Raw genomic sequence first — 27,178 nt, 5'->3', positions numbered from 1 at the left:
CATGTCCATGTTATATATATCACATGAGGGGGGGCTGTATACAGGAGAGCACTAGAAGCACCAGCATGTCTATGTTATATATATACAGTAGTGGATTATAATAGGGGCGATTCGGGAGGCAGCCCGGGGCCCTGAGCTCCTGGGGGGCCCATGACCACCCAAAAAGACTTATACTTTCAGTGGTGTACTGGCTCCTGGCTACACTTCCGCCATGATTTGCAAAAAATCACAGTTTTTTTTATGCCAATTTTGCACAAATCAGGACATCATGACATTATCTGTCCTGTACTATGAACGCCAGGCTAGTTCTGCCATAGATACAGTGGGGTGGGGGGGCCCAGGCTTGGTGAACAGCCCGGGGCCTATGGGAAAGTTAACCTGCCCCTGTATATAAATATAACATGAGGGGCGGCTATATACAGGAGAGCACTAGAAGCACCAGCATGTCCATGTTATATATATATCACATGAGGGGGGGCTGTAAACAGGCGAGCACTAGAAGCACCAGCATGTCCATGTTATATATATATATCACATGAGGGGGAGCTGTATACAGGGGAGGACTAGAAGCACCAGCATGTCCATGTTAAATATATCACATGAGGGGGGCTGTATACAGGAGAGCACTAGAAGCACCAGCATGTCCATGTTATATATATCACATGAGGGGGGGCTGTATACAGGGGAGGACTAGAAGCACCAGCATGTCCATGTAATATATCACATGAGGGGGGCTGTATACAGGAGAGCACTAGAAGCACCAGCATGTCCATGTTATATATATCACATGAGGGGGGGCTGTATACAGGGGAGGACTAGAAGCACCAGCATGTCCATGTAATATATCACATGAGGGGAGCTGTATACAGGGGAGGACTAGAAGCACCAGCATGTCCATGTTATATATATCACATGAGGGGGGCTGTATACAGGGGAGGACTAGAAGCACCAGCATGTCCATGTTATATATATCACATGAGGGGGGGCTGTATACAGGGGAGGACTAGAAGCACCAGCATGTCCATGTAATATATCACATGAGGGGGGCTGTATACAGGGGAGGACTAGAAGCACCAGCATGTCCATGTAATATATCACATGAGGGGGGCTGTATACAAGAGAGCACCAGAAGCTCCAGCACGTACACATCATTATGAGTTTCTAGAGCCCTCGGCTCCGCCCTATCCATCATGTGACCGATCACATGACCAGTGACATCATCAAAGGTCCTTCGTCTCCCAGAGCTGTAGCTGTTTCTCGGGCTGTAGGGAAGTTTGTGCCGCGGAACCAGAGAGACTTGTCCCCGGGACTCCGGTATGTACCGCACGGCCCTCCCTGCTGTGTCGGCTTCTTCCTTCCTCCCCGGTCACACCGGGCCGCACTTCTTCTCTATCCGTCCGTCCGCCCGCCCCGCTTCTCTCCTGCGGTGTCCGGGATGCTCCGGGAGCCGCAGCCGTTCTTCACACTACACATCCCCGCTCTGACCTAAAGGGCAGATCCATTTTCCCAGCCCCTTTCAATCCGGTAGTGTCAGTGTGATCTGAGTAGTCACAGGATCCGCAGCTGACTATGCCTGCAGTGCAGATGTGGAGGTTGTCAGCCCCTGCAGCCTTATTACTATGGGAGCCGGCCAATGGCTCATCAATCTCTGCCAGCTGCTGCAGGACTACAACTCCCAGCAACCTATGAGGGGCTGCCCTGGCATGCTGGGAGTCGTAGTTCAGCGGCAGCAGCTGGGAGTCGTAGTTCAACGGCAGCAGCTGGGAGTCGTAGTTCAGCGGCAGCAGCTGGGAGTTGTAGTCCAGCAGCTGCAGCTGCTGGGAGTTGTAGTTCAGCGGCAGCTGCTGGGAGTCGTAGTTCAGCGGCAGCTGCTGGGAGTTGTAGTTCAGCGGCAGCTGCTGGGAGTTGTAGTCCAGCAGCTGCAGCTGCTGGGAGTTGTAGTTCAGCTGCAGCTGCTGGGAGTTGTAGTTCAGCAGCAGCTGCTGGGAGTTGTAGTTCAGCAGCAGCTGCTGGGAGTTGTAGTTCAGCAGCAGCTGCTGGGAGTTGTAGTTCAGCAGCAGCTGCTGGGAGTTGTAGTTCAGCAGCAGCTGCTGGGAGTTGTAGTTCAGCAGCTGCTGTAGCCAGTGTATCAGTAGAGGGCTACTTACCTGATTATTATGGTAACGCTGCATTCTGTGCTGATTACTGATGATAACTTGTCTAGTCTTGCTTTGTTGCATTGTTTCGCAGCTGATAGCGTCCGTGTACGCAGGCTTTGAAGCGTCCGTCCTTTCATTGTGTTCCTTGTCACTTCAATGGACATCTGCTTATCAGAGCCATGCTAAGTGTCTGCAACCCCCGCACCAAGACCCCCGACGGGACGGGAACATCGGGCCGCAGGGCTGTGTGAGTATAGAACAGGGATGAGGAACCTGCCGGCTCTCCAGCTGTTGCAAAACTACAATTCCCAGGCTGTCCAGACATGATGGGGGTTGTAGTTTTACAACAGGTTCCCTATCCTTGGAATAGAGCAGGGATGGGGAAGCTTAGGCTCTCCAGCTGTTGTAAAACTACAATTCCCATCATGCCTGGGCAGCCGAAGCTTTAGCTTCGGCTGCCCAGGCATGATGGGATTTGTAGTTTTGAAACGACTGGAGGGCCGAAGGTTCCCCATCCCTGGTGTAGAGCCTCCATTTGTTGTAAAACTACAGCTCCCAGCATGCCTAGGCAGCTGGGAAACCCTGAGCTAGGTTGCCATGGTTGCAAATGCAAAAAACAAAATCTGACATGGTACTTTTTCCAGGACCGTGTATATCCTGTCAGTCCCTACTCAATAGGGCTTGCTGCTTTGGGCGTAATACGATGCAAACAATTTCTGAGCAGCCAGGTTCATGGCCGTCCAAGGTTATTTGATGGTCTAATCTTATAGAAGTACTCTAGCACAAGGTGCTCAATATGTTACAGAGGTAATCCAGCACCGCAAAATAAAAAAAAATAAAAAAAGTAATACTCACCTCTCCCTGTCCTGTGCTGGGTGGATGTGGTGGGAATCTGGACAGGTGAGTATTACTTTTTTTTTTTTTTTTTTTAAATATTGTGGCATTGGTTTACCTCTGTAACATATTCAGCACCTGGTGCTAGAGTAGTTCTACTATTAGATTAGACCATCAAATAACCTTGGGTGTCTAATCCTGTCACTGGTTGTCCTCTTCTTTGGACCACTACTGGTGGGAAGTACTCACTGCATATTGGGAACGTTTCACCTGCCATTTTGGAGATGCTTGCACTGGTCTTGCCATTACAACTTGGTCCTTAAAGGGGTTGTCCAGCGATTAATCTTTTTCTTTCAAATCAACTGATATCAGAAAGTTATATAGATTTGTAATTTACTTCTATTAAAAAAATTCCCAAGTCTTCCCATACTTATCAGCTGCTGTATGTCCTGCAGGAAATGGTGTTTTATTTTCAGTCTGACACTGCTCTCTGCTGACATCTCTGGCCGAGACACCAACTCTGTCTCGGTTTTCTATGAATTCCCATAGAAAACCTGTCCTGCTCTGGACAGTTCCTGTCTCGGCCAGAGATGTCAGCAGAAAGCAGTGTGTCAGACTGAAAATAAAACCGCATTTCCTGTAGGACATACAGCAGCTAATAAGTATGGGAGGACTTGAGATTTTTTAATCGAAGTAAATTACAAATTTATTTAAGTTTCTGATATCAGTTGATTTTAAAGAAAAAGGTTTTTGCTGAACAACTCCTTATGGTGCGTTCACACTTACCGGATCCGCAGCTGATTTAATTAAATCTGCTGCAGATCCTGTTGGTGTGAACGCACCCTAAGGGTGCGTTCACACCTACAGGATCTGCAGCTGATTTTCTGCAGCAGATTTCATTTAAATAACTGAACACAGCATCAAATCTGCTGCGGATCCCTAAGGGTGCGTTCACACCTACAGGATCCGCAGCAGATTTGATGGTGCAGATTTGATGCTGTGTTCAGTTAATTAAATGAAATCTGCTGCAGATCCGCAGCAGAAAATCAGCTGCGGATCCGGTAAGTGTAAACGTACCCTAAAAGTTGTTGAGATGCTTAGGGTCCTCTTACATAGGCTGAAACGCTAATCCGCCAAAAAGTGTCAGCGATCAGCTGAGGAGCAGGAATCCGCCCTCTTTTGCTGATCGCATCTTTTGTGCAGGACTATAAAGCATTGCTTGTTTTTCCTGCTTCTAATACAATACAACAACTGACAGCTCAGCGACTCCATACCTCCTCCCACCTCCTGAACATCGCCATCTTTTGGGGATAGACTTTCTGAGATAAGCGTTTTCTCCTTTCAAGTGTGATCCAAAAGATCAGGGCAGACAGAGCCAGGGTAATGCCTATTGCTCCCTTTTAGACCCAGGAGAGTAGGGTTCACTTCGTTAAAGGGGTACTTTGGAGAAAATCTTTTTCTATCAAATTAACTGTTTTCAGAAATTATTATGAATTTGTAATTTACTTCTATTTAAAAATCTCAACTCTTCCCATACTTATCAGCTGCTGTATGTCTTGCAGGAAGTGATGTATTCTTTCCAGTCTGACACAGTGCTCTCTGCTGCCACCCCTGTCCATGTCAGGAACTGTCCAGAGCAGGAGCAAAGAAAAGAAAACCATAGAAAACCTCTCCTGCTCTAGACAGTTCCTGACATGGACAGAGGTGGCAGCAGAGAGCACTGTGTCAGACTGGAAAGATAAGTAAGATTTTTTTAAAAAAGAAGTAAAGTACAAATGTATATAACTTTCTGAAACCAGTTGATTTGAAAGAAAAAAGATTTTTGCTGGAGTACCCCTTTAAGGAGAATGGCCCTGATGCAAAAAAAAAAAAAAGAAAAAAGCACAGGTCGTAGTGCAACCCCTTATGCTGTGGGTAGGGGGACAAGTAATATTACATCAGAAAACCCCTTTATTATTTTCAGACATTTTAGATAATCCCTTTAAAGACTGCGGACCCCTAGTCTACCACTGTCCTTGGCTTTGTCATGGGCCTTGCTGTCTTTCAAGCCAAGTTCTCTCTTTCCGGCTAACCAGGAGCCTCTGTATACCTGCTCTATTAGAGTACAGGCCGGCTTGTGTACTGTGATGTGCTGACACAAGTATAGGCCAGGACTGGGAGTGATCCCTGGTCTCCTTGGCTATGCCAGCACACATACATTCCCGTAATGGGCATCATTCTTCCTTCACCTGGCCTTGCATGAATGGAGGCATTTCTCCGCACTGTTACGAGAGAGGAACCTATTAAATGGCACCAAAATAGCAGAAGCGTTGCCAGAAGATTAGGTTTCCACATTGTTGTGTAGAATCCCAGCCGGCAGCAGACAGAGCTATAATTGTCCTCTCCAGATACAAAGTCACCACTAGCGTCTCCTCATCCACCGCTCTATGCTGGCACTATAGGCAAGGCTTATTATTATACAAGCCATAGGGGGTGACAAACAGAACGGCACAAAAACACATTATATCAATAAGGTAAATGGCAGACTGGTACATGGGGAGAGAGGACCCTGACCGCGAGGGCTTATAATCTACAAGGTAAGAGGAGGGAGACAGACAGGAGGCAAGGGGGCAGCTAGCCACAGTGTGGTGCAAAATAATTGTAGGTTGTGGCCTTGAATAAAGAGATGGGTTTTCAGGTTACTTTTGAAGGTCTTTATGGAGGATGAGAGTCGGATTTGTCGGGGTAGTGAGTATGGGGGAGGCTTGGGCAGTATCTTGGAGGTGGTTGTGTAAGGGGAGCACAAAAGGAGGTCGTTGGAGGATTGAAGGGTGCATGATGGACAGTAGTGGGATATTGGGTCACAGAGATACGATATCGAGGGGATAGGTTGGGGCGATGGCACTGTGTCAGACTTGAAAGAATACACCACTTCCTGCAGCACATACAGCAGCTGAGAAGTATGGGAAGACTTGAGATTTTTAAGTAGAAGTAAACTTCAAATCGATAGAACTTTCTGAAACCAGTTGATTGGGAAGAAAAAGATTTTTTTGCTGGAGTACCCCTTTTAAGGTAATTTACAGAGTAATATAATATTATTAAAGCAATGTATAAAAATGTGTATATATATATATATATATATATATATATATTTTACATATTTAAAGGGGATTTAAACTGCAGCTATACCTGCGAGAGGAGCATTTCCAGGATTATTAGGAGAGATAAACCACCGTCCGCTGAGGGCATTCAGGTGTGTACGCACAATGTGCACTACAGGACATGACTATTTTTTATTATATTACAGCATCTTGCTGTTTGGGGACACTAAGTCCGGCCATAAAGCGATTGAGTTCAGCAGGAGGGGCGGCTGGGGTGGATTACAGGAGACAATCTCTGGCATTCGGCTCACACCTTTCTTGTGATCATGGGAGTGGTATTTATATATAGAGCTTAAAGAGACTCAAGGACACAACGCTGAGCATCCTATAGAGATGCAGCAACCACTCAGATTGTGAGATGTGACGTGGATTTCTTTTATTGGCGGCTGATGTCCTGCGAGGGTCTGGTAAGTGGGAAGAACCCCGCATATAGGGGGCAGACGACATAGCTAGAAAATCACACATATTAATTATTAACAAGGGTTAGGATGCCTCTATGATGTAATACACCAGCAGTACATTGAGAAATAGACAGATGAACATCACAAACAATATTTCTGTACATTTTGTTCCTACTCCTATATACACTAATTCTTTGACAGAAGTAAGTGCTGGGAAATCTACTGTTAACCATTCTTAAAAGGGTATTCCACTCAAACATAACCTTTGATATGTTGCTGCCCATGGTGAGACTAACAATTCCTGCTGTACTTGTTATTATCTATTTAGTCTCCTTCCCCCAGTTTCTGCTGAACACACAAAAAACTGTCTCTCTGTCTCCCCCTGCCTTCTGAGACAGCTGATGCAAACAAGTCTCTGGCAGGCTTTATCTGCAACATTATAGCATCTTTGTAATGCTGGTAGGATTAATCAGAGGTCAAGATGCAAATGAACTCACTGTCATTATCCCTCCTGGCATTACAAAGTTGCTACAATGTTTTAGATAAATCCAGTCAGGGACTTGTTTACATCACCTGTCTCAGAAGGGAGGGGGGAGGAGAGGGAGACTGAAAGAAAAGCTTACACACAGATTTTTGTGTCTTCAGCTCAGAACTTGGGGAAGGAGACTGAATAGATAATAACAGGTATGGAAGGAATAGTTAGTTTTACCATGGGCAGCAACATATGGAAAGTTATGTTTGAATGGAATACCCCTTTAAGGATGTCCCACGTGGGCTCATGGATAATATTCAGTTCTGATGACTGGGCCGGACAAGGTACATGCTTAAAGTGAGGCAAGGATTTACATGGTGCCTTTTTATGTATCTGTATTTTCTACCTTCTGGAAGCACAAAGTGTCATAGAGGCAATCCCAAGAGTACCTCCTCGCTCTCATTTCCATCCCTGTCCATACTTGATTAACAGAAAGCTGAGCTCCGAAGGGGAATAGGAGAGGGAGCGAGGAGGCATTTCAGCCCTTTGCACTTGAGTCTTGGAAACATCTCGTTGACATACTGCATCAGAGAATAAAAGCATTTTCCCTATGGCAGTGATGGCTAACCTTGACACTCCAGCTGTGGCAAAACTACAATTCCCATCATGCTTGAACAACCAAAGATATGGATTTGGCTGCCCAGGTATGATGGAAATTGTAGTTTTGCAACAGGAGTTTTGCTGGAGTGTCAAGGTTAGCCCATCACTGCCCTATGGTATGGAGATATAATTGGTACCACATGTCTCCTTGCTTTAAAGGGGTTATCGGGCGCTACAAAAACATGGCCACTTTCCCCCTACTGTTGTCTCCAGATTGGGTGGGGTTTAGAAACGTTCCATTGAAGTAAATGGAGCTTAATTGCAAACCACACCTGAACTGGAGACAACAGTAGGGGGAAAAGTGGCCATGTTTTTGTAGCGCTGGATAACCCCTTTAATGAATATCTAACAGTGTCAGCAGCTGATAGGTGCACTTTAACTTTAAAGGGATTTTTCAGGTGAATTAATAATAAATGATCAGCTGAATGTCAGGGCTTGGGAGAGCTGCTCTACAGTAATTCAGGCAACCGCTACCAGAGCAGGACCCACCTATACACCTTTATTTTCCAGCGCTGCAGCTTTGTGACAGCTGATTGGTAAGGCTGCATTCACATGTTCCGTGTTCCTCACAGAACACAGGTGTGGAATGCCTGTAACGGAGTCTCCCCCGTCCGTGCAGCATCTGTGATAAGATGCTGGGAGCAGGGGAACTGTACAGATAAGCGGCGCAGCTGATTCATTACAGCACGGCTCATATCTGTACAGTTCCTCCGCTCCCAGCATCTTATCACAGATGCTGCTCAGGGGGGGGAGACTCTGTTACAGGCTTTCCACATCTGTGTTCCGTACGGAACGTGTAAATGTAGCCTAAGGGTAGCTTCACACGTACCGTATCGCTGCGTTTTTGGTGCAATTTTTACATACGAGTTTTGATTTTCACATGAAAATCATGTGAAAATCAAAACGTGCATGTAAAAAACGCAGCTATAAAAACGCAGCGATACGGTACGTGTGAAGGCACCCTAAGGGTGACTGCAGTCGGCATTCTGCTAATTATTGATACCATCTATCCAGTGGTACAAAAGAGTAAGAGATATACTAGGTGGTCCTAAAGTGGGTGGACAGTATGTGTAATAGGGTTTTGAAGGAGGAGATTTATCAAACCTGGTGTAAAGTAAAACTGGCTCAGTTGCCCCTAGCAACCAATCAGATTCCACCTTTCATTCCTTACAGACTCTTTGGAAAATGAAAGGTGGAATCTGATTGGTTGCTAGGGACAACTGAGCCAGTTTCACAGATCCACCCTGTATATCTGAATTTGCAGATGGATATAAATGTATTAGCCTATGTTACTTAAGCCGTGGCTCACACGCTGTTCCACAACTACTCCTATCATGCCATGGCCGTCTTTGACTGTTGGAAGTAGTAGTTTTGCCACTTGTTATGGCAGTCACTTTCTGCTAAAGGCGAACCTGGGGACATAATAGACTCTTGTATTACAGCCAGGTTCCTGCCCTTCTTCCCCCAGGACATGGCAGCAGACTTACGCTCCTGAGGCCCTGCCGCTGTCAGTCAACCAGTCTTGGGAACAGAAGCTCTTAAGTGGTGATGGTGTTTGCCCTCGCTGCTTGGGAATGGCCACAGATTTCAGAAGAGTAGCCGAGTCGAGCAGATGATTTAAAGGGTAACTATAATCTTGAGCGGGTGACAGGATACACTGTCAAAAAACCCGTCGCTAAAGATTATAGTTACCCTTTAAGAAAATAAATACTACTTTTTAAATTAATAGGAGGGACCGTAGTATTGAGTTTATGGGTTACAATTCATTGAAGTACTCTTCTCACTTTCGACCACAGCTACTTCTGTCTCCAGATGTTTTGGTGCTCTTTGCAAAGATGTGATCAAGGAAACCGTAGACTTCACCACACCTAACAGCTCACCCTTCGGGACACTGTCAGGCCTTCTATGAACAGCACAAGTAATTGGGGGCATTAGCGGTGATGGTGAGTGTGTCAGGAACATTAAAGGGGTACTCTAGCGTGGGGGCTATTTTTTGATCTGGCCGGGGAGGAGGTGGCTGAGAGAAAAGACGTCCCCTCACCTCCCTGGTTCCAGCGGCGGGTCCCGTATCGCGGCGCTCCGGTTCCCGGCCGCTTCCTGCTGTCTGACACAGGCACAGTGCTCTGCTGAAATCTCTGTCCGACACAGGAACTGTCCAGAGCAGTAGCAAATCCCCATAGAAAACCTCGGCTGTTCTGGACAGTTCCTGTCTCGGACAAAGGTGGCAGCAGAGAGCACTGTGTCAGACTGAAAAGAAAGCACCACTTCCCGCAGGACATACAGCAGCTGATAAGTATGGGAAGACTTGAGATTTTTAAATAGAAGTAAATTATAAATCTGTATAACTTTCTGTACCAGTTGAGTTGAAAGAAAAAGACTTCTGCTGGATAACCCTTTTAAATATAGGAATGTTTTATTGTGTCCAACCCCTGTCTGCTGATCCATAACTGTTTCACCCTCCTAATCCATCTTGGCAAAGCTGACTATCTGCGATTCATTATGCATTATAGTAAAGCCATACTCTGCACCGCCTGGTAGTTGTTATTGCACCAGTCACTATAATTCCCTTATGGGGATTTGCTGCACGTGTATAAAACGCACATGAATGAATGAGGGCTATGTATTTACATTGTATTAGACAGATATAAATGTGCTCTCAGGAATGGGATTACGGAATGGAAAAAGGGAAACAAAAACCCTTTAGGCTGGCATGAGAAGAGGACAGTATGGCCGCTTCTGTCCTTACTGCTGTATATGTCAGTCCAGCTCTAGGTCCCTAGAATTGCGATTGGGCAGGAACTTGAAGCCATGATGCTTATACAGGAGTGCAGCAGGATTATGTACATCTAAAACTGGGTGTATAGTGGGCAGATTTTGTTGTGGAATTGTTTACGGCTGCCCCATACATCTAAATGAAGCTGCAGACATCCATGTTGTCAAAACAACCCCATTAAAATTAATGGAAAATATTTTTGGTTGCCAGAAACCTGCAGTGTGTGAATCTTTTTAGGGTACGTTCACATGTACAGGATTTGCAGCAGATTTGATGCTGTGTTCAATTATTTAGTCAAATCTGCTGCGGATCCTGCACATGTGAAGCTACCCTAAGGGTCCTATACCACGGCCCAATAATAATCTGCTAGATCGGAGCCCGTTTACTGAGCTATTACATGGGCCGATTATCGGGCAGCAAGCGCTGCACTGGCATTTTTAAATATTAACTCGCCTTACCGCGTTCCGGACGTCCCCGGTGGGGCTGTGTGCAGCTCTGCCTCCGCTCCAGACTTCGCAGTGACAGCCTGCGGGCGCTCAGTCAATGACTGGCTGCGGCAGGCCGTGGTCAGTGATTGGCTAAGCAGCCGCTCTCGGCCAGTGATTGGCTGAGCGGCCGCTGCCTGTCCCTGCAAAGACTGGAACAGAGGCAGAGCTGCACACAGCGCCACTGGGGACGTCCGGAACGCGGTAAGGTGAGTTCATATTTAATATTTTACACTATAATCATAAGCCGTCGCCCGCGCATCACTATTACACGTAGCAATGCGGGCCCAACACCTGATTTTAGGTCTGATCCTAAAGAATCGATCAGCTGATGTTCTGATCTCTTTATTACACGGAGCTATAATCGGCCTGTGTAGTAGGGCCCTAAGACCATGTTTACATGGCAGCATTTGGTAATAATTTAGCATCGAGCTGCTCTTCTGTGGTCCCCCCCCCCCCCTTCTACCCCATGCACAGTGTTTCCTTATACTATGTATATTTGGTATAGCTTTTCCCTATGAGCACTTGGGTCATTCTGCTATGGAAGTCATTAGATCAGCAACCCTCCATGTAATAGAACATACATTGCATACCAGGGGATCATCTTGCCCACGAAACACAGATGCTCCAACACGTTACATTGTAAAATGATCACTTGTAAAGCGGAGTCTACCCCTTTGTTCCTTCCAGGACTGTTCCATGTCAGTGTCTTTTGCTTGTCCATGTTGGTGTGTGCCGTGTTGTTGATCAGGGAGCCGTGTCAGTGTATTTCAGGTGTCATCATCATGCCAAGACGGATGCTAATGCCTCACAAGTCTGTTTTCTCTTACTCCCGGCCCCCAAAGTGGCTGAATGGTCCCTGTATTATGAACTCGGCCAGGAGTGGTTACCGGGTGTTCTCTGCCAACTCCAGTCCTGCCTGTGTGGAACTGGCCAAGAGGATCACTGAGTAAGTGCACGCCTTCTATATGTGTCTGCAAGTGGTGGGTTACACATGTAACAATATATACAGTACTGTGCAAAAGGCAGCTTACAGAGAGAGGGTCCCATAAATTTACCGCTGCATCCAGGGTATGGAGAGACCTTGCTGATGAACTATGACTACCTTGAGCTCAGTTTTACTATACTATTTACAATAGTCTGTGCCATAAAACTTCCACAACCTAACCCTTTTAGCAGAGTTTGGGTGTTTCTTACCCTGTTTTAACAGCGTATTCAAAGTAGGAGTTTTTATGTAAAATTTGGTCAGTATAGTGGAAAACATAAAAATACATACTAACCTTGTTCCTGCCTCCATTCTCGCAATGCCAGTCCCAGTGCTCAGCATCTGCTGTGTGTTTAGGGTCAGTGCATGGTGGTGTTTGTCCCGCCTCTGATCGGCCAAGCAGGCAGTGCCATGTTCCACCCTCAAACACTGCAAGTGCTGGGCACGGGGACCTGCTTTATGAGAATGACAGTGAAGTAGGAGCGAGAAAGAGGAGTATATGTGCAGCTTCAGGTGCCGGCTGCTGTGATTAAATATGCGCTGACATCAGCCTCCTTTTGCCACATCTAAGAGCAGCCTTCATGCTTTTTTAAAGGGGGTAGTTCACCAAAAAATGTTTTCTTTCTAATCAACTGGTGTCAGAAAGCACCAGAGATCTGTAAATTACTTTCATCAAAAAAAATCTCAAGTTTTCCTGTACTGATCAGCTGCCGATGTCCTGCAGGAAGTGGTGTATTCTTTCCAGTCTGACACAGTGCTCTGTGCTTTCACCTCTGTCCATGTCAGAAACTGTACAGAGCAGTAGCAAATCCCCATAGAAAACAAATTCTGCTCTCCACATTGGAAAGAATACACCACTTCCTGCAGGACATGAGGCAGCTGATATGTACTGGAAGACTTGAGATATTTTTTTTTTTTATTGGAAGTAAATTACAAATCTCTGGCACCAGTTGACAAAAAATTGTTTTGGTGAACAACCCCTTTGAAGGCAGCTGATACACACAAAATATTCCTCTGATTAAGATTTGTTTCCACACTTGACTAATACTTTTTGCACACTACTGTATACCTAGCTATCCAAATCTATAGTGACGTCTCTGTTTTTTATGTATGTCCCTATATGCATTTGTTGAGAATACTTGAAGAGCTGCAAGGGGTTTGTTCAGGCTGGGCACATACGCTGTGTATTTTCCATCCCGGCGCCAGGAAAGTAGATGGGATTTTAACATTGAAGTTACTGAAGGAGAGTCAGTACTGTAGCCCATCCATCATACAAGCGGCCACCCGGAGAGCCAGTCCTGAAGTCCATATGAAGTAACAAGCACAGTCTCTGCACAGACGGGGGCCCGGAATAACTTGTGCTGGTGGACACAATGAAGAACACGGCTTAAAGGTTATTCAGAGCCTCAGTCTGTGCTGTAACCGGGATTGTTACTTCAGGTTTTAACAGATTTCATCCACACAATGTGAGTTATATTTCTGCGGCAAGTCTGTGTGGGTCTGTAATGCTGCCTCCATCTGTAGCGGGTATTCCCTATTATCTTTAATAAAATGTATCGCTGCAGGTATCATTTTTGGGTCCGCCATAGAATCTGCAACTTTTAACTAATTGTGGGCAAATTTGATAAGGGTGCGGAAAGAGAATTGTGCTCGCAAATGAATCAGAAGTGTGGTGCTAAGCAATTAGAACACATTTATTAAGCAAAGTGCACAATAGAGAAAAGAAGCTGTGCGCCTCCAAGTTTTAGTACAATTTTCCCGTTTGCCAAAACTTACCAGATTTATCACAGTAGTTCAGGCTGACTAAAAAAAAATCTGCCATATCTGTACACTGTCTGGTCTAAGGGCCGTATTACACGGCCTGATCACTAATGCTAAATGTGTGTGTATAGTCAGTGATGTCTGTGCAGTCCTTGCTCTTAAAAAGTGTAAAGTAATAAAGTTTATACATACCTCTCTGCGCTCCCCGGTGGTGTTCTCACTTCTGCTTGATGTCTTGCCCAGTGATTGGCTGAGAGGCCGGTCACTTCAGAGACACCAGCTCTAAAATTCCACCGGTGGCTGCGCTTATAAGGCAGAAGCGAGAAGAACAAATGGGAGGGCAAAGAGGTATGTATAAACTTTATGTATTTTTTTTTTTACATCGTCGTCAGACGCGCATCGATGTTACATGTAGCGATGCGAGTCAGACAGCCGATGATTTTTAGGCTGATATATAAACAACGATCAGCCAATCGTTTCATCAGCTGATCGTTGGAGCAGCCTGATTTGGCAGGTTATGGCTCCGTGTAATAGCCCTTACTGTGCTCTGTAGAGTTTTGGTTGACACCAACTATTATTTGGCTTACTTCAGGCGTTTCATTTTAGGCCACACTCCTTTCTTGAGAGTGGAATATTTTTCAGTTCTTTTTGGTGCAGATTTGCCATGTTGATTAAATGTTTTATATGTTGCCCATTTTTGGGGATCTGGGACGTTTATTTATTTATTTATTTTTTTTTTTAGGGAATGTGTCAGCACTCGGAGACGACTCGAGTTGCTGCATTATGTAGGGGACTGTGCCCTAGTGGACCTTTTGTTTAGCTGTCCAGCGTCTCCTTACTGGTTTCTCCTCTTTTTTTCTCTTTGAATAATAATTCCAGCTCAGCCTCCAGCGACCGTGCTGTTTACGAAATTCGTGCATGGAAAGGTCCATGCAAGTCCTGCATCGTAAGCCCATAGCCCGAAAGAGCAGCTGATGCCTATTCCCTCAGAAGGGAACCTTAATGTGCCTGTACGCTCTTCCTGGGTACGGCACCTACGCAAACGCAGGATGCCTACAGGCAATGACACCAGCGCCACAGGCGCAAATTTTTAAAACTCAATGGGGACTGAGTGGGAATTATTCAAAGAAATATGATAGACGCCAGAGTGTTGCACGAAAGCTGAGCCACAACTCAAAGTTCGAACCACACTTTGAGACTTTTATTTTTTTGAACATGCGCCATTTTGATGACATATGACCAGCACAACTGTATGAAAAAACACTTCAAATACACCAACCAAATTGCTCTGTATTTAATTTTAGGCGACTGGGAATAGAACTTGGGAAAGCGGTTGTGTACCAGGAGACCAATGGAGGTGAGCTGGCCGGACGCTTTACCCTCTCCTTTACAATTTCTATTTTCTTGTTTTGTTAACTGTGTTGTCGTCTCTTTAGAAACCCGAGTGGAAATCCAGGAATCTGTTCGTGGGCAGGATATATTTATCATCCAGACGATCCCAAGGTGAATAAACCTTTATTATTTCTGGCTCAATTTTTTTTATTTTTTTTTTTAAGAAGCCAGATTGTAGAATGGCCCCCTGTGACTCGGCCTAATCTGCCAGCCTCGGTTTATCCCTCCTGACCCATCAGCTGATCGGTGCTATTCCAGGAATCTACATAATTTGGGTATGAGAAGGGATGCATGGCACAGCAGAGACGCTTGGCATAAACCTCATTCCTTTGGCATCTGCAGCTGTCAGAGAATAGGGATTAGAGCTAGCATTATCATCTCTGGCCCAGAGCAGCCTTCATGTTGTTCAGGCTTGAAGGTCAGAGAATTATAGTGGCAGGTGTGCCGCTGTCTTCATACTTGTCTCACATTGTCAGGCGGTTTAATCTACAACTTTTAAGCAAAAGGAAAGTGTATTGTCTGCTTTGTTATTTAAGTGGCATTTAAGTGGCTCTTGTTCTAATAACTTTTTGTGTTAACAACTGTCTTCATAGGGACGTGAACACAGCCGTGATGGAGCTACTGATCATGACGTATGCTCTGAAGACTTCTTGTGCCAAGAACATTATTGGGGTCATCCCATACTTTCCTTACAGTAAACAGAGTAAAATGCGCAAGAGGGGGTCTATCGTATGCAAGCTGCTGGCTTCCATGTTGTCGAATGCTGGTAGGTCCTGGATATAACATTAGTAAGGGGGCCACTATGGTGGTGATCATTCCTTAAAGCTGGTCACACCTTCAATAACGGCCAAATGTTCATTCAGCTGATTATATCTCTCCCAGCTTCCCCATACACATGAACATTCTTTGTGCGGAACGGAGGGTAAGCCACAAACAGACTGTTCTGGCACCAGTTTATCCCTCCCAAGAAAAAAAGTCAGGCAGCAAAAATCTGTCAGTGGAGAGTCAGGAGACCACCGTACTTATTGGCTTAATTCTGGCACAAGTTTGGCCACTCCATTTAAAATAATTGCCAAAGTTTTGCATTATTGTTCTTTATAAGGTGATCCCTTATGTGTAATCTGGTTGTGTCATAGTGCTGGGCTTGTGTCAGTGAATTGAGTAATACTTTATTTCTACATGTTTTGCGAGGGTGTGAGGTAGGGCTGGGCAACTATAGCCTAAAGCAACATCACAATTAAAGAAGTCAGGGCACAGACTTTTTTTTTTTTTTTTTTTCAAAACTGCAGGGGAGGTGGGTAAACAAAACAACATGTACTTACCTCCTTGGCTCCAGCGCTGGGGTCCGCTGTCCTCCGCTCCAGTCCCTGGCCGCTTCTAGGTCTGAGTGGGATCTGGGACGCGACGTTCCAAGCCTGCGCAGACAGTCAGTGTCTGTAACTGCCGCTGATTGGCTAATGGCCTGAAATGTCACGTCCCAGATCCCACTCAGACCTAGAAGAGCCCAGGGACCGGAGTGGAGGACAGCAGAGATCCCAGCACTGGAGCCAGGGAGGTGAGTGCATGTGGTTTTGTTCACCCACCTCTTCCCCAGCAGTTTAAAAAAAAAAAAGTCTGTGCCCAAACTTATTTTTTAATTGAACATGTAACCTCGATTATTGACTGATGAAATCGTGTGAGGTTTTATCAAGGACTGTAACACAAAGGCTGAAAATTTTGCATGTAATGTAAGGAATCCCTATAAAATGGCCGCAATGAGAACTTGTATCCGTTCTAATAGACTTTCTTTCTACTGTTTTGTATTGATTTATTTTTTCTCCTTTGACCTTTTAGGGCTCACACATATCATCACAATGGATTTGCATCAAAAAGAGATCCAGGGCTTCTTCAACTTTCCTGTGGACAACCTCCGAGCATCTCCTTTCCTACTACAGTATATACAAGAGGAGGTGAGCAGTACCACATACCCCACATTCAGACTCTTCTTCCAGTTGCCTTCTTAGTAGTCAGGTACTCCGTCATTGTCTTAGAATTTTCCGCAATGACAAACGTGGTCATATTTGCTCAGCCGTGGAATTTCTTATATTTCAGATTAAAGACTACAGAAATGCAGTGATAGTCGCAAAGTCCCCAGATGCTGCAAAGAGGTAAAACTAAGTGAACTGACTTTATAATGAATAAAGTGAGGAGAAGAAATGCGTCCTATGTGGAGGGGGATGTTGCTACCTGCACATATCAGTGAAGTCTTGCAGTACTTCATCTAGCAATTCTAACAAAATGCTAAATTATTTCCAGCTCTACAGCAGTATGTTGAGGCACTAAAAATTTTAAAAATAATCCAGAGTAAAGAGACTCTGTCACCAGGTTTATGCTGTCCTATCTCAGGGTAGCATAAACTAGCGACAGAGAAGCTGAACAGAATGATGTATGACTTACATTGTTCTGTGCAGCTGATCCAGAGAGATCCTCCTGAATAACATGGACAATAAGTAGTCCTCTCCATTATGTGCATGAGCCCAGTAGTCCTGGATATTCATGAGAAGCAGAAAACTCCGGCCACCAGCTGCTGATTGCCAGTTATCTATCCATACTGTGTATAGGCAGTCAACTGTCAATCAGCAGCTGGGGGGAGGGGCAAGAATCCTATTCTCCTGCATATTAGGAGAACGGCTGAACAAATTATGTAAGTAATACACTGATCTGCCCCGCATTTCTGTCACTAGTTTATGCTGCACTCATTTAAGACAACATAAACCTAGTGGCAGAGTCCCTTCAAAGAAAAGTAAGGAGTAAAAATCTGAAACAAAAACTTGTTACCTATGTACTGAATTGGTTCCGACCACTGGGACCCCCACTGATCACTCATGTCCCCTGTTTATGAAGAACAGCATAAGCATACCCACTCTGTTCAAACTCTGAGACTGCCATAGATAGTCGAGTGCTGTACACAGACACGGTTACTAAACAGTGTGATTGTGTACATACTTGACCACTGCTTTATTCAAATGAGGGACAAGGGGCTTTAGTGTTTAGTGGGACCCCCCACCAGTGTAGAGATTGTAACCTATCTAGTCAACTGGTGATAACTTTAGTCTTGTGTGTGTTCACTCTAAGAGGATGATGCTGTTATGTACTGTTTCAAAAGTCTTTTTCCCCATGAGCCGCTCTTCTATCTTCTAACAAGGGCACAGTCCTATGCTGAGCGGCTGCGTCTAGGACTTGCTGTGATCCACGGGGAGGCACAGTGTGCAGAACATGACATGGCAGATGGGCGTCACTCTCCACCCACTGTGAAGAATACTACCGTCCACCCAGGGCTGGAGATTCCCTGTAAGTGTCTTTGTTTCATCGTCTATAATCATGTGTGCTTGAAAGTCTAATTTAGTTGCTTCAAGAGGTTTCCTGGGACTTTAGACTCTGAAGATTATTGTAGATCAGCAGGGTGCCGATCAGCTGTTTGGCAGAGCTGCAGCTCTGGTGTATACACAATGTATGAGGCCCTAATCGGAATGCACTGTCCACTGTGTAGTGACAGTACTGGGTTCTGCCCAACAGGTCATTGGTACCTTGCTGAGTTTCAGAACTCCTTTGTCCCATATTCCCTATCGTGCACCTATTAAAAGCTGAAATATGAGGGATAGTTTCTTAAACAGGATTATACTGAAGTGCTCACCATATCAGCTTCTTTGAAAATGTGAAATGGGGGAGCAGGAAACTGGGGTTAAATGGTATCTCCAGCCTATGAAGTGATGGTATAGCACTGGTGTATACTGTAGCATCTCTACTCTGTAACTGTGTTCTCTTCATTCTTAAAGCCTTAGGCCTCATTAATACGTTCAGTGATTTTTCAAGTCCGCTATTTCCACTGCTATGATCCACGTTTTTCACTGACGTCACAGATGTGACATCCTTTAGGTCTACAAAAAGCATGGATCCCATAGACCTCTACTGGTAATCCGCACTAGGGCATGTCCTATTTATTTATTTTTTTCTGTGGTACAGATTGTGGGTCCGCAATAGAACGGACTGTGTGACTAGCCCAATAGAAATCAATGGGCAATAAGTTGATTTATTTTTGCGAATACGCAATCAAGGATAATTTTGCGGGAAGTGTGAATAAGGCCTTACTGTCAAAAACAACTTAAAAACAACTTCAGACTTTAGACCGGTAAATATATTGCTATCTCCCACAAATCTTCTGGAGATGACCAATAGCAATGCATTTTAAAGCCCGCACAAAAGATACAATCAGCCGGGAGTTTTCCAACTCCTAAGCTGATCACTAACACTTTTACAGGGTCCAGTTATCAGTCGAAGGAGCTTCTAGCAATGCCTCCCGCCTGTGTAAGGAGACCTTTAGGTCCTATTCATAGCTATAGTAAACATACAGTAGTGTAAATACAGCAAGTGATAAGAGACAAGGGTTATTGAGTAAAGGGAGAGATGACCAGAGGCTGGGGGAGTGTTAGGAGACCTGGGAGGATGAATGGGCTTAATGTCTGTACGGAGCGCTGGAATGTGGCCGTTGACGTCCTACAGAGCAGATATGATTAAAGTCCTAAAAATACAGATGAGCTGAAACTGACAGCAAAGGGCAGAATACACCAGGACAGCGGCAGCCAAATCTACATTAATGTATTCCAGGAGCATTTATTATAGGGACATGATTCAATTTAACAATGAAGAGTCTCCTCTCCCCCTCCCTCTATGGCGTAGATGCGAGGCCTGGATCTTGTCACATGCTGGATGCAGTTGACCATTATCTTATAGGTTTTCTGTTTGCAAATAATCTCTCTGTTATTTGCTTCAAACATGGTTTTCTATGAACTATCACACAGACTTCCGCTGTCAGAAATGGCCAGCATGAGAGCAGCCTAAGGGCGCCCATTTTGGATAGGTGGTTGGGAATGAGGATTGGGCAGGGTGTCTCCTTTGCAGCCACATCCATGTCTTCACAAACCTGTTCCAGTAATTAACCCTTTTAGGCCTCTTAGTGACCTTCAAGATTCCAGTTAGTTTCCAATGTTAACTGGAGAAAAATATTTAGAAGAGTTACTAATGGTTCCATGTGCTCCCTTATCAATGACATGTCAATATAGGCATTACCGAGCGAGCACATTCCTTATAATAGGGACTGTCGCTGGATCATGTATTTCCAGCTGCTGCTCAGTCTAAAAACCTCATGCATTTTTTGCAATATGTTTTTAATGTGTTTTTTCTGTGGATCTCAAACACAAATGTAGAAACACAGCCTAGGCGATATTAGAAGTGAGGACATGAGCTACTACAGTAAAGTGGTCGTGCCCCTTGGGCCACTGTCTGTATGGACATCACAGAGCAGAATCCCCCTGACTGATATATATACTTTTGTGGGAAAAGTTTTATAATAACTTGTCATTTATTCATGTATTTCTCTGCTCATTCTTAGCCAAGTAGCCATGTGGGTTATCCTACTTAGTGATTGACAGCTATCTTAAGGCACACTTACACATAGCTGTCAGTCACTGAGCGGGACCACCTCCTTGACCACATATCCCAGAATGCACAGATATTTACATGAATAAATGCCAATTTATACTGCAGCTTTTCCTACAAAACTATATATTATTCTGCTCAGCTCTGCCTGCTCTATAATATAACCTAATGCAATAACACACACAAAACAAGAGTGGTGCTGTTTCTAAAAAAAAGCAGCTATGTTTTTTTTTCTTTTAATGGGTTCTGCAAACTTTCCGACTTCTGCTGGACCATTTGGCTGTCTAATATGAATGGGAGCCTCTCGACTCTCCTCCAACAGAGTGATAAGCTGACCCCAGAGAAATCTGGAAGCAGTATACCTCTCCTCTCCATAGAGAACACATGAATTTACAGGTGTATGTGTGGAACGGCAGAGACTACTGCTGTTAGAATGGCCGACAGCCATTGAAAGTATATGGGCTCCTTTAATACGCAGATGACGGGAGCCAAAACTGTTGCTGGTCTTGCAGGGAAGCCGCAGATGAGCTGATTTCTTGCAGCTTCTTCTTCCCCTCTCTAGTGACAGGTCACACCTGCTTAGTGCAGTGATTCTGATAGTAAGTGATAACTGTTGTATTTTATTTATATATATATATATTGACTTGTGTATTTTTTAACTGATTCGTAGATTTACTGTTATGTTACTCCCTTCCAAAGGGGTTAACCTACGTCTTTGTGCAGCAATTGCTTACTTGCTTTCTGTGCTTTTGATATTAGGCAAGCGGCACCCCCTGTATCCAGGCATTGAGCTGCCAAGTATGGAAAGCATTGTGCTGTTTGCTGTGTGTCTGCAGGGTGCCTGCTCTGTGTGAGACTTGCTGTGCTTCATTCTTCCTGTGTGTTCTAACCCACCTCTCACACCTATGTAAACACTGAGCCGACAGAAGCCGCTCCATTGCCGTGGCCTTCCCAGGCAGCACATGCGTAATAGAGCTATATGCTGTATAAAAGTTTTAAAAAATGGGAATCCCTACAGCTAGGTTCTTATGTACGTTATCCAGGAAAACAGTAGAAAAGACCCGGCCCTCACCAAGTAGTTCTGCTAATTTATTGTAGTGCAATAGGCATCAGGATACAGTAAGGGCGCATTTTGGCCAAGCATGGCCGTCATCAGCTTAAGAAGTACTTCTAGTACTTAAACCGATGAAGGCCATGCTTGGACCGAAACGTGGCCTTACTGTATCCTGATGCCTGTTGCACTACAACAAATTAGTGGGCCAAAATGTTAAATTTGGACAAAGTCATGAGGCAGCCTTGATATTTATTGACGCCTCCGTGCTGCATCTTTTACACTTGTCAGGAAAATGTCCACGTCACTGCCGCATGTACCACCCGGTTGCACGGACCGGGCTGTCCACAGGACTTGCCCCCATGTCATGTCTAGTTCACCTTAGGCCCTGCGCTTTTATAGCACCTCTTACCCACCTATATACAAGCTCCCCATCCATAGTGCCCACAATAAAAAAAATGTCCCCTTCTGTAGCCCATGCAGTGTTAATTTTTTTTAATGGAATCCCCTAATACTGACCCATAAAGTAGTTGCCCTCATACAGTAGTTACGCCATTACTTCCCCCCCCCCCCCCCCCCCCAGTAGTCTGTCCTTCTCAATAGTCATTACCCTCCATAAGGGCCCCATGTAGTACTCAACCCCCCCCACCCCACCCCCCAAATAGGGCTCCATATAGTAATCATCACCCCTCAATAGTGGCCCATATAGTAATCAGCCCCCCCCCCCAATAGTGCCTCATACATTTATTAATTACCCCAGCAGCTCCTCCGCCTGCAGGACACACCCGGCACAGGCAGCGTGTGTGATGTCACTACGCTGCCTGTGCCAGGATGCGGTGCTGCCTTCTATTACAATTCACCTCTAGGCTGCCGGCCTAACATTGCCTTGCTGAAAAAAGTGTTGCATACTGCTCTGTTTTATTACCCATTTATCAGCAAAACAGAAGAGAAACAAACTGAGCTGAACAAACACAAAAGATGAGATCATTGGGTATTGATCAGAATTCCAATTCTGTGATGCCAGAAGGGAGCGGCTGAGCAGACCCACGTGTGACCCTAGCCTAGTAGCACGTGCTGGTTTTATGGCACTCACTGCCCTTTAATAGCCCTATTTCACGGAACTATTATCGTTCATAGACTCGCTCCAACGACCGCTCGTTAACGAGCACTTAACGATTTTCTTAAGCGAACGATAACACATAATACGTGTGGGAACGTGAACGATATCTGTAGTGTAACAATTTTTTTGCGGTCGTTACATCGTTACATGGTCGTTTAAAACGTGGGGAAATGTAGGTAGACATTTCAAGAACGACTGAAAGATTTTTTTATTCAACGAAAAGATTAGCGAATTATTGTTGAAAGCCCAACGATTTTTTTTTCGACATGTTGAAAAAAAAATAGTGAACGACTCAACGACGATTTCGCTGTTGTCGTTCGCTCGTTTACAGCTATTCCACAGAACGAATATCGTTAACGAGCGGTCATTTGAACGATTTTATGAACGATAATTGTTCGAAAAAGTTCCGTGGAATAGGGCCTTTAGTCAGACACGCACTTTAATTCATCTCCCCCAGTGACCTCGTCTCCCATGATATTGATAGAGATTCTATATTTGAGAATGGCTTGTTGTGCCCTCATATATTGGGATTCAATGTCTGTATGTAAATTAATAGTAACACATGCACTGATTTTCCCTGACCAGTGTCATCCCAGTCTTATCACTTGAGGTTGCAATGATCAGGACCCAGCAGAATGTCCGTTGTCCAGCATGCTTGTACAGCAGATCCCCCTTCTCCGAACATGGCAAACACAGATTGCATTGCTGTTGAATTGTTCCCATTGACCATGTTTTGCATGCTCAGTGTCTCCTATTGTTACGTTAGTGGGAAATTAACAGTATTCTTCTGTCTCCATCAAGTGATGATACCCAAGGAGAAGCCGCCAATCAGCGTGGTGGGAGACGTAGGTGGCCGCATCGCCATTATAGTGGTAAAGAATACCTTCTCTTCCTTGTTATCGCATAGTTCTTAGGACTACGGACTTTCTTATTGTAACCCTTTTTTCTTTGTGGGACTTTCAGGATGACATCATTGATGAAGTAGAGAGCTTTGTGGCTGCCGCAGAGATTCTGAAGGAGCGGGGCGCATACAAGATTTTTGTGATGGCCACTCATGGTATCTTGTCTGCAGATGCTCCGAATCTTATTGAAGACTCTGCAATTGATGAGGTCAGTGCCTATGTTTTTCCTTTACCCCAGATTAACTACTGGAACAAACTTTTTATGTGTTTCAATGCCATCTTGTCACCTTCATCCTCAACTTCCCATGCACTAAAGGGCATTTAGTGCCTACCCCCCAAACCACTTGTACTGTCAGATAGCTGCTTTCAATCAAAGATCTGTCCTGGGGTCCATTCAGCAGGTGATGCAGTTATTGTCCTGAAAAATGTTTTAAACTTGCAGCCCTGTGTCAGCTTGGTGTAGCCTAAAGTGTCTGTGCCCTAGACCTGCACTTCCTCCCCGTCCTCTTAGGAATGCCCCTGAGCAGGATTTCTCCTATTTATCACCTGTCTGAACACTGCACATATGTTCTTAGACAAGTGATGAATAGTAGAGACCCTGCCCTGGTAAAAAGGACCGGGATGAAGGATGGAGAGACGTTGTAGACCTAGGGCACAGACACTGTAGGCCTTGCCAATTTGACACAGGGCTGCAAGTTTAAAAGTTTGTGTTTTTTTAGGACAATACCTGTATCACCTGCCGAACGGACCCCAGGACAGATCTTGGATTAAAGGGGTACTCTGGCACGGCCGTATTTTTCAGATCTGGCCGGGAAGGGGGTGATTATGGGCGGTGGAGGTCACTTACCTCCCCGGTTCCAGCGCTGGGTCCAGGATCTCGGCGCCCGTACCGCTGTCCCGCGGCCGCTTCCTGGTCTGAGCTACCGCACGAGACGTGACGTCTCAAGACAGCTGTAGTGGAGGCTGTAGTGGAGTCCCGTCTCGTACCTACAAAACAATGAAGGGGACCCAACGCTGCTTGGAGTATTGTATCCCCTTAGGTCTAGTTGGTGAGGTTGCCAGTCCTAAGAACAGGCTATCAATGTTCTTGTGCTGGAAACTCCTTTCATAATAGAAATGATTGTGCCATGCAACAAGCCTCACTTTACTCATGTCCACTCTTTCCTTCCCAAGGTTGTGGTGACAAACACTGTCCCCCACGAGGTCCAGAAACTCCAGTGCGCAAAGATCAAGACAGTGGACATCAGCCTGATTCTATCAGAAGCAATCCGTCGCATCCACAACGGAGAGTCCATGTCTTACCTCTTCCGCAACATTGCAATGGACGATTGAAGGGTTCTTCCCACCTTATCAGTCGAGTGCTGGATGTGTGCCAGTCACAAGTGGGCCGAGCTCCACAGGCAGAAAAGGGTTAGACATCGATGGAGGAATCCCGTCCTTTTTTGCATTTACACTAAAGGCACTGCCACTTTACTGTTGGGGGATGAGGGGAACCCTGCATTTGTTATCGTTCCTTTTGCAGATGAGAACAGGCTACACCTGGTTTGGGGATTTGAAAGGATTTATAGCTTGGGTTGTAAGTTTCCCTACAATCCATCGAGAACTGGATACATTAATCTTTTTTTGTTCTGAGCCTTTAAACAACTGAGACGGTATTAATGCATCGAACGGAAACAGCATTAACCTAGCGGCTGCCATACGAGGCGGCAACAATACTGAGCAATATAGATAGCCGCCACAGACTGTAGATACTACATACGTATGTGTGTGTCAGTGTATGCATTTATAATACACCGATACACGCTGCACATTAATATCACACACACCATCATATACAAACACAATATATCTAGGACTTCAACTAGTTGCTCTATTGTCAGGGCCTAATAGGCAAATATCAAGCGTCAGCATGGGATTGTCACAGTGCGGCCCTAGCCATACGGTATTGGACAGTGTGAGCATGCACTGATATACACACATGCATTTATTTGCTTAACACATACTGGTTTGCCTGTATTCCATATATACAATCTATAGGTTGTATCTACTTACACAGATGTGCATGTATATTTAGCTAAAAAAAATGGTAAAATAATGCAAATATTCTACTAAATATGAGGTCTGCAGATGTTCACTTGTCCCTGCTGTAGAGTAATCGGAATCTTTATAACTGTTGGAGGTTGCGGATTTTATGGCCTAAAATTAGGACCCGGGGGACCTTAGAATAGGGATGAGCGAATTTACAGGAGGAATGAAGCAATTCGTTCCTACCTGTATTCCACTCATCAGGCTGCGGGGCTTTGAAGTCTGAAGGAGCGGAGCAGTCCGATGAGCGGAATACCTATAGGAATGAAGCGCTTCACTTGGTTCCTACTGTAAGTTTGCTCATTCCTTCCTTAGAACAAAGGGGTATCAGCTAAACTACAGTACTGAACTGTAAATATGGTGCACCTATAAACTGCCTGTGAGTGGGCGGTCCTGTGATTGAATGCCCCACCATTGATTACATAGAATACATACATCATTTAATAGTTTCACAAAGCCCCTTTTAATAGTCCCCCTTCAATTATCTTGTCCTGTCATGTTTAAAGGGGTTATTCACCCATTAGGGGGAAAAAAGACAATGTGTTTGCTAGTGGCTGGCATGTGACCAGTGTAGCTAGTCAGTAACCCAAGTGGTCACATGTCATACTACAGTAGTATGTCCACATGTGACCATCAAAGCTGCTAGTTAACTAAGACTGGGTCTTTTTTTTTTTTTTTTTCCAATGGGTGGGTAACCTCTTTCATGCTGGTAAAAATTCTATTCAGCAATTCCTACAAGGCAAGCTGGGTGACAACCATTACCAAGTAATACAACAAAGATGGGTGACAACCATTACCAAGAACCACAACAAAGATGGCTGACAACCATTACCAAGTACCACGAGATGGGTGAAATGCTGTGAGAGTCAAATAAGTCTAATGCAGGAACATAGTCTTTTGCAACCATGTTCACAAGAACTGGAAAATTTTCTGTGCAAATGTCCATTTGTAACAAGTGACATGGCCACGGATTCTCCATGGGAAACACAAGACTTGGTCCCATTGATGACAATGAGGCTAACCCTTGTACAGCACATTTGTGGCAGAGATCCAAGGGACAACCTCAAATCTCTGCCAAGAAAGTACATGGTCGATAATACTCTAGACATAGGGGGAGATTTATCAAAGGGTGTAAAATATAGACTGGTGCAAACTGCCCACAGCAGCCAATCACAGCTCAGCTTGCAGCTCTGGTGAAAGGAAAGAGGAGCTGTGATTGGTTGCTGTGGGCACTTTGCACCAGTCTAAATTGTACACCCTTTGATAAATCTCCCCCCTATTTTATATTTACTTACTGTATATTTACTGCCCTATGACTCAGAAAGATTATCATGCGAAAATTGTCAATAATTGGCAATAAATTGGCAATAATATTTCCAACTAACAAAAATTCGTTCCTATGTCATTGATCACATCTTATGAACTGATCGTAAAATCGTTGTTAATCCTTCACAAATCTTTTGGTGTATGTACACATTGGGGGAGATTTATCAAACATGGTGTA

At 44.8% G+C, this 27,178-nt stretch overlaps 1 protein-coding gene across 8 annotated transcripts; it reads left to right on the top strand.

The window, feature by feature from the left end:
- The first annotated feature begins 1,209 nt into the window (after positions 1 to 1,209).
- Positions 1,210 to 27,178, top strand: PRPSAP1 (phosphoribosyl pyrophosphate synthetase associated protein 1). 8 transcript variants are annotated; one of them, XM_069953843.1, is made up of 13 exons: positions 1,244 to 1,314; positions 6,119 to 6,204; positions 9,442 to 9,588; positions 11,668 to 11,852; positions 14,954 to 15,006; positions 15,086 to 15,152; positions 15,635 to 15,807; positions 16,875 to 16,990; positions 17,133 to 17,188; positions 18,226 to 18,371; positions 23,489 to 23,559; positions 23,651 to 23,797; positions 24,763 to 27,178. In XM_069953843.1, exons 3-13 carry the CDS (start codon positions 9,586 to 9,588, stop codon positions 24,919 to 24,921), a joined length of 1,176 nt encoding a protein of 391 aa, XP_069809944.1. In that variant the 5' UTR covers positions 1,244 to 1,314; positions 6,119 to 6,204; positions 9,442 to 9,585; the 3' UTR covers positions 24,922 to 27,178. The 8 variants fall into 8 exon arrangements, with proteins under 8 accessions (XP_069809950.1, XP_069809946.1, XP_069809945.1 ...); XM_069953847.1 differs by lacking the exon at positions 6,119 to 6,204 and having other exon boundaries at positions 1,227 to 1,314; positions 11,749 to 11,852; XM_069953846.1 differs by lacking the exon at positions 6,119 to 6,204 and having other exon boundaries at positions 1,227 to 1,314; positions 11,678 to 11,852.

This window comes from Dendropsophus ebraccatus, chromosome 14 (assembly GCF_027789765.1).
Source record: "Dendropsophus ebraccatus isolate aDenEbr1 chromosome 14, aDenEbr1.pat, whole genome shotgun sequence".
Classification (NCBI taxonomy): Eukaryota; Metazoa; Chordata; class Amphibia; order Anura; family Hylidae; genus Dendropsophus; species Dendropsophus ebraccatus.
This window is presented reverse-complemented; position numbering and strand designations above follow the sequence as displayed.

Coding starts and splice junctions, on each gene's coding strand:
- PRPSAP1 (XM_069953841.1), top strand. Junction 11,853..14,953: donor CTGGCCAAGAGGATCACTGA/GTAAGTGCACGC, acceptor ATTTAATTTTAG/GCGACTGGGAATAGAACTTG. Junction 17,189..18,225: donor TCCCCAGATGCTGCAAAGAG/GTAAAACTAAGT, acceptor TCTTCTAACAAG/GGCACAGTCCTATGCTGAGC.